Here is a 12,141-nt window from a genome sequence, read left to right as displayed (position 1 = left end):
TTCCAAATATGGTGACATCTTTAGATACTTACTAACCAGCCTTCAAGTTAATTTTGTAGGGTCTTTTGTCTGCAGTCATTCCCTCATGCATTTGCTTAATTACAGATTTTAACCTTTTGACTTATGACAGCAAAACTGATTTCTCTTGGAACTGAGTACAGTGATTTGTGTTTTTAAAAACCTTTAAAAAGTTGTGTTTTTCCATCTGTTTCTGTGTCCATCATAAGAGATTTTTCTCTTGAGTACTCCTCCATTCTTGAATAATTAAGAAGTTTCCAGCACGACAGAACACTTTCCAATCTCTCATTCTTGAAAACACGGCATTTATGAGCAGAGAATGGTACTGCTTGTCATTTCTCCACTGAATTACAGTGATGAAAAGACATCTCTTCTGAACGGGAACATGGCCTTGTATATTCACATAATGATTGTCTGTAGAATTGCTTTCCTCACTCCTTTCTTCCCCCTTAGACTTAATTTTTTTTCCCCCCTTAGACTTAATTTTAATCAGAGACATTATCTACACAAAAGGTGCCTATTACCGAAGAAGGCTGTGGTGGCAGGGGCTTTCTCGGGGTCTCTGATCGGTTGGCCCTAGCCCTGTCCCTTGTCGGGCCTGCCCTCTGAGCGGAGCTGCCAGGTTCTCGCGTCACCGTGTTGACAAGTGGTGTGCTCATTTATACAGCAGCTGGGCCTTGTCAACCTGTGCAAGCCATGTGCCCCTGGCCGCAAAGTCCAGTGCCAATTTTGTGCTGGTGGCTTTAAGCCATGCCTTAAATACGTTGCTGAAACCGATGGTGGATAAGTAGTCATTGGAGGGAAGAACTGCGTTCATTTGCGCGAAGTAAGAGCATTTGTGAATGGTAAAGGGCTGCTGGTATTTCTGAGCAGTAGACCCTCCTGCTTTCTGGAGCTGCAGCTTTCTGCCTTGGGGGCTTCCCTTTTGTTACTTACGTGCTCCTGAATCAATCAGAAAAATGCATCTCCGGGGTAAATCTTTAGAGGAAAGAGTTTATGTATACTTTATTCTCTTCAGTGTTAAAGTACCCAAAGTACAAAAGCAAAGTTGTTGGTATCAGTGCCCACAATCATAGCTAGGAATTAGGCACACCAGATGCTGGGAAAAATGATAATTGTGTCCAAATGGACAAAACTCAAGGAAAGAGTATGGGACGCTCTTAGTATAACTGTGTGTTAAAACATTCTCCTAGGCATTTCATGTTACTGCAAGGTACTGATTTCAAAGCGCAGTGTCCATTTGACCCTCTATTGGCTTTTTTCTAGTGGGAGAGATGTATATGTCCACAGATGCTTACTACTAGGTTCATTTGGCACGAAAAGTGTGACTATTTCTATGTTAAACATCTAGGTAATTTATATTGGCTTCAACCAAGCCAGCAGGAGATAAGTTTTCCTGGTGCCCAGTTAGTTAAAGTGTTTGTAGAAACAATATCTTCTGTTCTTCTGCACATCCAGACTGGACTCTTGGTGGTCTTATTCATTGTGTATTGCACAAGACCCCTCCCGGAATAGCCCCCTAGTTATTCTCCAAGGTAGAGCTAGCCAGATAACGTGTGGCCTCGTCTCTGAGGACTGGCTTCATGTGCACGTGGCCCTTTTCCTTATGGTTCCGCTCTCCTGAGGACAGAGCTCTGGCCGGGCCATCAGGACCGGGCCTGGGCTTGTAAGACCTTTGCCCTATTTGACCGAGTTTCAACTGCACTCTTGGCTTCTTTAACTCCTTTGGTTTAGGTTATATAAACATTATGTAGCCTAATCTTCTCTGTTTCTCTAAAATGTATAAATATTTTGATATAGATTTTCCTGAATTCAGAGCTGGCTTCTACTAACATAACGTGATATATTTTATTTCGCCACCATATTAAATTACATTTCCCTTCTGATTAATGTCACCTATGAGTTAGGAGAGGTGAAAACTCTTTAATTGAACCCAATTACTGTTTTGTCATGTAATTAAAATTCCAGAAAGCCTGTTAACGTACCCATATTGATACAGCAGAATTAAAGAAAATGCTATTTATGGAAGGACCCAAAATCCTAGGGTCACTCCTTAACAGGTAGGTGCCTGAGAAGTGAAACATGGTGTGTGTCCTGGGAAGGAAGCCAAGAGGGGCAGGAAAGGTGGTTGTGTTCACCCAAAGCCATATCTGAATAAATACTCTGCTCGGCCATGAAAGTTTTTAAAGGGAAGTAATCTCAGTTCATCATTGAGATGGTGGGTCACAGTCATCACCATCCCCCACTGTCTGCAGGCTTGTGTGCAGGCTTGTTGACTGGTGATTTTTCTTTAGATGCTATTTCGTTCACATAAGTTTGTTCGTGAGATTACTGAAACGGAAGCTAGGGGAGAGATCTCGTCATCTGTTAATTAATTATTCTTCATTTCTAGTCCTCTGATCTACGGAAAGAACCAACAGGTTAGGCAAGGTATTGTGTGGTCAAAAGATTTGAAAGGTGTGCTAGGGCCTGCGGTGAGTAGAGCATGGGGGTGCCTGATTTAAGGTTAGGGACAGGTCAAAAGGGCCTCTTCCCCGTAGAGAGCGCTTTCCTGCCTAAGGTTGCTTACAGCCTTACTTTTCAACTTCTTGTGAAAAGTAGTATTTTTGACATTTGCCTACTCAACAGCGTGACATCTGTAACGGAGCCTGGTGACCAAGGAATTTTATGTCCCTGAAGAACAAGTATACAGTCATCACACAGTAAAATAAAACTGCTTGCTGTAGTTAACGGATTCCTGAAGTTCCAAGACCTGAAAGAACTCAGCCTTGAAATGCTATTTCTGCAGCTGCTAATGCTGGAAATGAGGCTGATAAATCAACACTAGGAAGTGCTTGGCGCTGACCTTGGACCACAGTGAGGTTTGACTGTGAACCCGCAGAGGAGACGTTGAAGGATTTCGTGTCACTAACGAAGAGATTAGCCACATTTCTCTTTGCTGGAAGTTGATCCGCCAGTGTAGTAAATAAGTTGAATAGAAGCTGAATTTGGTAATGTTGCACCTCTTTGTGCATTCCTTGAATGAAGGCGGAAATGCTGGAATGGTATTAAATTCAGACAAGCGTGAGGAGAGTAGTGATGAGGATGAGGGTGACGTCATGAATGTAGGTGTGACAGTGGGATTTACAGTAAGGAATATATCTGTGGTCTTCTTCCATTGTTCCTAGGACGGAGCTCCTAAAACCCTTCTGACTGTAATCTGTAACGCATAGGGGCATTCTTCTGTTATGATGTCAGTTTTGTTCTCAGTTCCTGAAAAATGTGTCTGTTGTTATTCATAGAACAAGCCCTTTTCTACTACCCCTGAGTTTATGTTAATGAGGGTAGAAACCCATATTAAAGTGTCAGGAGACAAACGAGCCTTTCTAAAGGCCATGTGCGGGGTGGGGGGGCGTCATTTGAGAATGATGTTCCAGGCCCATCATCAGATGCCCAGGTTGCGGCTGACGACCACCATGGTGATAGCCATGCTGTTGTACTTTTCTGAGGTCCTCTTGCAGCCCCATACAATGAGCTGCGCGTGTAGCATAGGTAGTAGCTTAGACTGAACTAAACTTTAGTGACTATTTTCCTTAGAAATAAGAAAGATTTTTCCTTACTAAAAGACAGCGTAACGTTTTAGCTTTAACGTGTATTAAAGATTTCATTAACGGGTATCATTGAGAAACATCTGTTTGGCATAAGAGCCAGTATTATCAATTTCCTAGAAAATCTGAACGTCTTGGGGGAGAAAAGCATTGACTGATTGGCACTGTGCCTCTGCCAGTTGATTACAGCTAGGGAAAGGAATTTGGAAAAAGGCAGAGAAGTTTTTTATATGCCAAGCATTTCGTCTGTGGAGAACGCAGAATGTTGCCCGCCGTCCTGTTCTACAAGTACCATGTCGTTAGCCACTGCAGTTGCTGACCTGTCCAGTGGTTAAGGCTCCACGCTCCCAGTGCAGGGGGCATGGGTTCGATCTCTGGTCAGGGAAAATTCCACATGCCGTGCAGCCAAAAAAAAATTACAATACAGTACACCCTGGAAGGAATTCAGGGTGAAGGTCAGAATGAAGCACTCTGTGTGCCGGGAAAACAGGCAATATTTTGGGCCTCTCGGCCCTTAGATAGTTAGAAATATTTCAGGAGAAATTTTTTTTTAATGCTAACCATCATCTGAACCTCAGCAAGTCATAGTATTTATTTATTTATTTTTGGCTGTGTTGGGTCTTGGTTTCAGTGCGAGGGCTTTCTCTAGTTGTGACAAGCGGGGGCCGCTCTTCATCGCGGTGCGCGGGCCTCTCTTGTTGTGGAGCACAGGCTCCAGACGTGCAGGCTCAGTAGTTGTGGCTCACGGGCCTAGTTGCTCCGCGGCATGTGGGATCTTCCCAGACCAGGGCTCGAACCCGTGTCCCCTGCATTAGCAGGCAGATTCTCAACCACTGTGTCACCAGGGAAGCCCCCAGGTGAAATTTTTTATGAACTGTATTCTTGCATCTTCCCTTACTTAGAAAAGCACTTAAAGTTCATTAACTGAAATAGTATTCTTTGTGACTAGTGGTAACCTTGTAACGAGATGTATGCTTGACTGCACGTACCCCTTCACCAAAATTGCGTATATATTGGCTTCTCCCTCTGCTTCTTAGAAGCAGCTTCTCAGAGTCACTTGAGAGAATGTCTCCTGGACCACAGTCCTCAGTAAGTCCTCAGATAAAACTGAAACTCACAGCTCTCACGTTGTGCATTTCCTTCCGAAGTGGACACCTGTGTTGTTAAAAGTAATCTCTTACCTGGTCACTGAATGCAGTTAATTAAACTACAGCAGCGTTACGTTTATATTGGCATTATTCTTTTGTTTGTTTGTTTTTTTGTTATTGTTTTTTAACACCTTTATTGGAGTATAATTGCTTTACAATGGTGTGTTAGTTTCTGCTGTATAACAAAGTGAACCAGCTATACATATACATATATCCCCATATCTCCTCCCTCTTGCGTCTCCTTCCCACCCTCCCTATCCCACCCCTCTAGATGGTCACAAAGCACTGAGCTGATCTCCCTGTGCTATGCAGCTGCTTCCCACTAGCTATCTATTTTACATTTGGTAGTGTATACATGTCCATGTATTGGCATTATTCTTGATACAATTATAAGTGGGTTTAACACAACCTCTTAAAATGGCTAGAACTCAACTCGCCATATTTTTAAATAACTTTTTCTTATAATAATTCAACTATTTCAAAATAACAGGTTTAATAAAAAATGTAATAGATGTCCATTTAGAAAATTTAGAACTATAAAAGTAGAAAATAAGGACCAGGGATTATAGCCATTGAATCTTACATAGTTCTTCCACGGTTTCTAAATATAGTAAGTGTGTATTTATATATATATATATATATATATTTATATAGTTAAGATCATCTCATACATTTTTATATTCTATTTATCACTTTGTCAGTATGTAGTTATGTCATTAAAGCTCTTTGCAACCATTACACTTTATGACTGCACAATGTTTTACTGTATGGTTCTACTATAATTTACTTAATATCCCCCTCTCTGGGGAAAGTTTATGTTGTTTGTAATTTTTCTGTATTATAAATCACACTGTAATGAAACTTCTTTGTGTTTCACTTCTGTCTTAATTTGCATTATTTCTTGTGATAATTCCTTGAAGGGTAATTACCGTGCCAAAGGGTATGAACAGGTTTGAGTCTCTTGCTAGTGCTAGATGGCTGCCCAGAAAGGCTGCACCAGTGACACAGGGAACGGCCTTTTTAGAGACATTTTCTTTGCATTCAGCAGGAACAAAAACACTCTTTGCCCGCTCTTTTTGAGCAAAAGTTAATGGAAATTGGCTGTTTCCCTGCCGTTATTTAGTCCAGTACAGTATATAAGCTGTGTGTTGACTGGGCCCAGCTTCATTTTTCTGGGTAGATGCTGTTTCAGCCCTGTCTCTGCAGATTAATGGGACGCACCTGATCTCTTTTGCATGGCCATAACCACATGTGGGTCACATTTGGGTACCATGGCCCTTTCGGTAAGCTAACTGTGCTTTAGAGAAATTACCACTAATTAGTTTCTCCTTTACACACAAGACTGAGGGAGATTGAAGGAAGGACTGTTTAAACCGCTGCAAAATTCATTCATTCTAACAGACAAAATAACATTTACTTGGTGAATGTTGAGATCGTACAGAATATTTTTCTTTATAAGTCTAAAGCTTTCCTTGGGAGATCGGGGTCATCTATTGAAAGTTCCCTTAACTTCCTTTCTTTTGGTCTCAGAAGTTTTAAAGTATTTTTAATCCATTTTCTCATTCATTTTTATATGTTCCATTCATGTAAACCCATTTTAATCTGACTTCTGTCTTCACCCAGCCATTGAAATTGCCCTGTTGATGGTCGTCTTGTCAAATAGTTCTTTACTTTGCCCCCTGCCTAACATCTTTGCTACATTTGATCCTGTTGGCCAATTTCCTTTCCATCCTTTTCTGTTCTCCCACTTTCTCTTCTCCCTTCCTCTTCTGCCTGGTGTCAGGTGTACTGCTAGCCTCTGAGTGCGCGGTCATTTGGGAAAGAGAGGGGTTGTGTGTCTTCTACTCTCAAGAACCACATAGTCTAGCAGGAAGACAGACAGTTGGTAATAATACAGCATATTAAGAATTGTATGTACAGCGGCCCTTGGTTCAGAAATAACCTTGGTTTCCTTCTAGAAACTTCCTGTCCTAGGTTCTGTGAGAACCCTTTGGTTCTTTTACTCTTTATATATCCTTCTTAAAGAGGATAATTGCCAAGAGCTCTGTCTTTTGCCCATTTCTGCTGTTACTCTCACTTTCCAATGGGTTCTTATACATGCTTACGACATTAACTCTTACCTCTATACAAACAAATCCCAAGGTCTCCATTGCCAGTACTGAGCTCTTACCTTATTTGCAAACCTCAGACTGGGTCCTAGAAATTGTAAGATGGCTCTGTCACCCGTACTTAACTTCAACACGTCCAAAGTTGTTTCCCTCTCGAACCAAAGACACACATGTGGAAATCATTTGGACAAACAAATAAAATTCATCCCATGTTCTCTGTCTCAGTGGTATTGCTTTCTCTGTTACCTGGTCTCTAGAAGTCTATGGGCCATTTTAAACCTTTGATTCAACTTACCTTGTGTCTTACGTACTAGACAGTGAGTTGAGTGCATTATGAACAGGATGCGGTGTAATCCTTTTACTATGAGGTAGGTATTATTTTCTGTATCTATACATGAGAAGCTTGAGGGCCGAAGAACGTCAAATGCTGTGTCCAAGGATAACACACAGAGCGCCCAAGGGGCCGGCCTAGGCTTACAGCCCATGGGTGTCTCTGCTCAGTGTGGCCTCTGCCCGTGATGTTGTACTGACTCTTTTCACGGTCCGTCTCGCTATCGCTTCTGTGCCACAGTGAACACATTTAATGGTCACATTTGTGCGTTTGTTACTTTCAGCGGCTCTCTAATCCACATGTGTTTGTGACCAGAAGGTATTCTTAGTAATGTGGAAGGACGCTTCAGTGAGTTAAGCTAAAACAGGGCTCAGCAAACTTCTTCTGTAAAGGACAAGGTAATAAGTATTTTAGGCCTTGAGGGCGGTACAGTCAACTATTCAGCTCTGACTTTGTAGTGGAAAAGCCTCCACAGACAATATGTAAACAAATGGGCATCACTGGGTTCTTCCAAACGTTGTTTTCAAAAACAGGGCACGGGCAGTTTGGGCCCGCAGGTCCTGAGTTGGATGGTATTTCATTTCCACCATCTAAGCGAATGTGTTTTCTTTGATTTATTCATGCATGTATTTAAAATGCATTGAGGTATAATCTAAGTTGCTCAGTTAAGGTAGAAGTTAAGATAGGTAATTACAGAGAAGTAATTTGAATGTAACAGTCTTGGGTCTGTTTTGACTGAGAAATAATTGAGTTGCTCAGAGTTCTGAACTTGGTTCACAGGTAGATGTATGAGTTTTTGCAAGTTACAAGATCTAATTGAGGCCTAGATTCTTTGTAAAATAATAAGAGTAATACTTGCCTCACAGTGTTGTTGGAAGGATGAAATGGAAAACCACTTTCCATAGAGGCAGGACGATGGTCGGCGTTATCTTTCTGGGTCTCCTGTATTTTCCAGATGGACTTTCTCACAGAGAAACTTGACAGAGGAAAGAAGAAAGGCATTTACTTTTCAGATGGCAGTGGGAAATCTAGCATAGTCATTATTCTCTCTCTGTAAGAGATGATAATAAAAAAAAACAAATTGTTTTGGGTGGGGAGAAATGACAGATGAGGGCTGAGCAGATAGATTAAAAAGTCTGAAAACAAGGACAAGAAAAGTAAACTTTCCTTAGCAAGCTAGGGGTGGGGTCAGGAGGACCAAGAAAGGACGTGTGGATGGGGCACCTCGGTGGGAGCAGAGCCTGGGGGTGCAGGTGGGCATGGGCATGTGTGGAGCAGAAACAGAAAAAAGGGGGGTCGGCAGCCCATGAATACGGCCTCAGGAGCACCTTCCCTGGAAGAATCCTGAGCTTGGTGACAGCACACGGCTTTGGAAGGGAGAGATGCTTGTCGTGTCTTGCCAAGGGCGCTGAGCTGGGTCGCTGACAACCGACCAGCGTGACTTAGTGCTGAGACGCAGGAGGCGGCACGGGCATATTTAAAATTTGTATCCACTGCAGTGACAGGCCGCTGAGCACTGTGGAGGGGGGAGATGGATTTCCACTGAAGTGCAGCCAAAAACACTTTTCGCAACAGCTCTGACAAAATAGTGCCATAAATGAATAAACCCACAGAGTTTCTGGGTATCTTTGAGAGCTTCTAACGTGACGGCCGTCTCAGACCAAGGGGCTCTCCCCAGGTGTCACGTGTGGTTTAACTCGGATCTGGGAGGTCTCGGTTCCATAGGCTGGGTGGGCTGTGCTGTTGGGTACATACCCGCTGTGCTTTGGATGGTCGCGTGGAGCAATGTCCTTCCCTCCTAATGCAGTTTGTTAGCATGAAGTTAGGCATTTTCTTGGTTTGATTGCAGAGTCCTGGAAGCCAAATCACTACCTGGTTGTATGCTTTATAGTAGCCCAGTGGGTAGAAATGCCACGTTTTAGAAGGCGGTATTTGGCAGATTTAAGTTCATGGTAAAGTTTTTATGAACCTAGGGATTTGACCTCTAAAGATCTTCATGCCTGAGATCCCCGAGTCAATTTAAACTTGCTCGTGGACCAGCAGGGAAGTATCCAGAATCCTTCAGTGTTGTCTTAACACTCCCTGTACCTTAGAGTTTGGGCCGCTATACCTGGATCTTTGTCACCTCATTTTTGATGTGAACAGCCTATGAGTGAGTTCCAGCTGTGAAATCTGGTCCTCTTCTTATTAAATTCTGGGCATTAAAAAGAAGATCTGGTCAATACGCTGTGTCCTGGCTGCTCTGCGTCTCTTCCCAAGTGAGTTTAGGCCTGCTCCTGGTTTCCTGTGGGTGCCCAGTAGAAAGTTGCTCTTTTACAAAAGAGACATGTAATTGATGGGATCCTACAATGGTATTAAGTTTAAATGACATGACCAGATGTGAGGACAGAAAAGATTTGCATCTATAAAAATAATTTCAGCTGTCCACTGGTATAGTCTATCACTCTGTGTAATATTTCCTTAAGTTTTTCATTTTTATTTTTAAAAAATCACATAAAAATAGCGATTACCTAAATTGGTGTATTTTATTGGAAACATCCAAAAGAAAAGCTTTGCTCATGTCATCCTGTAATATGGTGAACTAATCAGAAGTCACATGTTGTCAGGAGTGAGCAGAGCTTGGTGGTTAACGAGGGTGAAATGGGCAGGATGGCGTTTCAGACATTCTCCTTCCATCCTTCAGAGACATGACGTAATCATGGGTTTCCTTTAAGGAATGAGACCCCCAAAAGTAGTCAAAATAAAAGAAAGTCATGGGACTTCCCTGGTGGCGCAGTGGTGAAGAATCCACCTGCCAATGCAGGGGACACAGGTTCGAGCCCTGGTCTGGGAAGATCCCACATGCGTGGAGCAACTAAGCCCGCGAGCCACAACTACTGAGCCTGTGCTCTAGAGCCCACGAGCCACAACTACAGAGCCTGCGCTCTAGAGCCCGCGAGCCACAACTACTGAACCCACGTACCACAACTACTGAAGCCCACGTGCCGAGAGCCCGTGCTCCACAACAAGAGAACCCACTGCAGTGAGAAGCCCACGCACCGCAACGAAGAGTAGCCCCCGCTCACCGCAACTAGAGCCCGCACGCAGCCAAAAACAAAACAAAAAAATAAATAAATTAAAAAAGAAAGAAAGTCATCACGTTGATAGTTTTATTCAGCGTGAGGGGTCCGGGACACGATGTGACCTGATAAGGGAAATTTTCTTTACACTCGGGAGGACAGCTAGAGATTAGGGATCTAAGCGTGACGTCCGTGATTCTCTTGATGTGGAGCAGAGGGTATAAGCCTCTGGGCAGATTTCCTTAACTGGCTGTTCGCTCTGAGTGGCGGAGGGGGAGGCAGACATCAGTAGGGTGGTGGGGAGCTGGTGGGAGACAGGGCCCTCCCGCCCCCCTACCCCTTACTTTCTGCAGAGTGAACCATGACTGGTGCTTATGTGTGTGCTCTTTCCAGAACCCGTGAAAGGAGTTGCTGCGATGGTTTGCTGGGCTCTCAGGAGAGCTGCCCAGGTGCGCGTCCACCTGGCGAGGAAGGCCAGCGGGGTCTGCCGAGGCCCTGAGTATCAGGCCTCGGGCGCGAGGCCCGCTGCCCCGGAGCCCGCCACCCGAGGAGCCCTCGGGGCCCTGGGCGGCACGGTGGAGCTGCTGGGCAAGTCCTACCCCCAGGATGGCTACAGCAACCTGTCCCGCAAGGTCCTGTCCAGGGTCGGCAGGAACCTGCACAACCGGCCGCATCACCCGCTGTGGCTGATCAAGGAGAGGGTGAAGCAGCACTTCTACGCGCAGTACGTGGGCCGCTCGGGGACGCCTCTCTTCTCTGTCTACGACGACCTCTCCCCGGTGGTCACCACCTGGCAGAACTTCGACAGCCTGCTCGTCCCGGCCGACCACCCCAGCCGGAAGAAGGGCGACAGCTATTACCTGAACGCGACCCACATGCTGCGCGCGCACACGTCCGCGCACCAGTGGGACCTGCTGCGCGCGGGGCTAGATGCCTTCTTGGTGGTGGGCGACGTGTACCGGCGTGACCAGATCGACGCCCAGCACCACCCTGTGTTCCACCAGCTGGAGGCCGTGCGGCTCTTCTCCCGGCACCAGGTGAGTGCGGCCCCTCTCGGGCTTGGAGGACAGCCTGTGTGGTCTCGTGGAGGCCCCTGCGGTTTATGTCAGCCAAGCCCCACGGGGTCCTTGACCGTGTTCTGCACCCGTGCGTTATCCATCCTGGGTGGCGTCCTCTGTGTAGGCGGAGCTCAGTGTTTTCTGGCTGATGTGTTGTGTCAGTAGCCGCAGAAATTGGCAGGCCTTTGTTTCCTTGTGTCAGTCCTTCTCCTTCCAGTCCCAACGTGCCTGTCTCTGGGTTTTCCTTATGAGTGGGTAGTCAGTGGCTCACAGTTACCGCCAGTCCCGGGTGACTCGAGATGCAGCCCTGAGACCCGTGGTCTGGTTACCCCACATCTCAGTTAGCGGAGGTTAATTACATGTTCCTGGTGTTAGGCATGAATGAATTTCTTAGGTAGCCTGGGGACTGGTGGTTTAGCGGCTGAGCCTGTAAGCTGTCTTCTTGTCCCGCACTCTGTCCTTACCGTCCCCTGCTTTACACCTGTGGGTGCTTTACATGTTTTCTTTTTGAGACATTTTCATTATTGCTCTTCTTGAAATACGTGTTTGGATGCATAGAGCCTTTTTGATCAGGAAATCTGATATTCCGGCCATTCTCTAAAGCACCCAACTCCTTGCACCTGTTAGCTGACATCCTAATACATTGTGCGCAGCTTTTTTCTTTTTTTTTGGCAATTTATGAATATTCCTTAAAGCTTGAGTCTATTTCCTAAAAAAGTGCAGTATCACTTGTCTTTCATTAACATATTTTAAAACCGTCTCCGTTTTTATGTGAGAAACAAATGGAATTAATGAGGCATTGCTCCTATAGTACTTCTTCCAAACACGTTCA

At 44.8% G+C, this 12,141-nt stretch overlaps 1 protein-coding gene across 8 annotated transcripts in view; it reads left to right on the top strand.

The window, feature by feature from the left end:
* Nucleotides 1-12,141, top strand: part of FARS2 (phenylalanyl-tRNA synthetase 2, mitochondrial) — a 509,124-nt gene that overhangs the window by 61,984 nt on the left and 434,999 nt on the right. For all 8 annotated transcript variants that reach the window (XM_060308104.1, XM_060308099.2, XM_060308101.2 and 5 more), the window contains exon 3: nt 10,645-11,288. In XM_060308104.1, coding sequence (XP_060164087.1) covers nt 10,668-11,288 — 621 coding nt within the window. In that variant the 5' untranslated portion in view covers nt 10,645-10,667. The remainder of the gene's footprint in view (nt 1-10,644; nt 11,289-12,141) is intronic.

The sequence above is a fragment of the Globicephala melas genome, chromosome 11, assembly GCF_963455315.2.
Source record: "Globicephala melas chromosome 11, mGloMel1.2, whole genome shotgun sequence".
Lineage (NCBI taxonomy): Eukaryota > Metazoa > Chordata > Mammalia > Artiodactyla > Delphinidae > Globicephala > Globicephala melas.
Note: the sequence above shows the minus strand (reverse complement) of the source record. Positions and strands in the feature narration are given on the sequence as shown.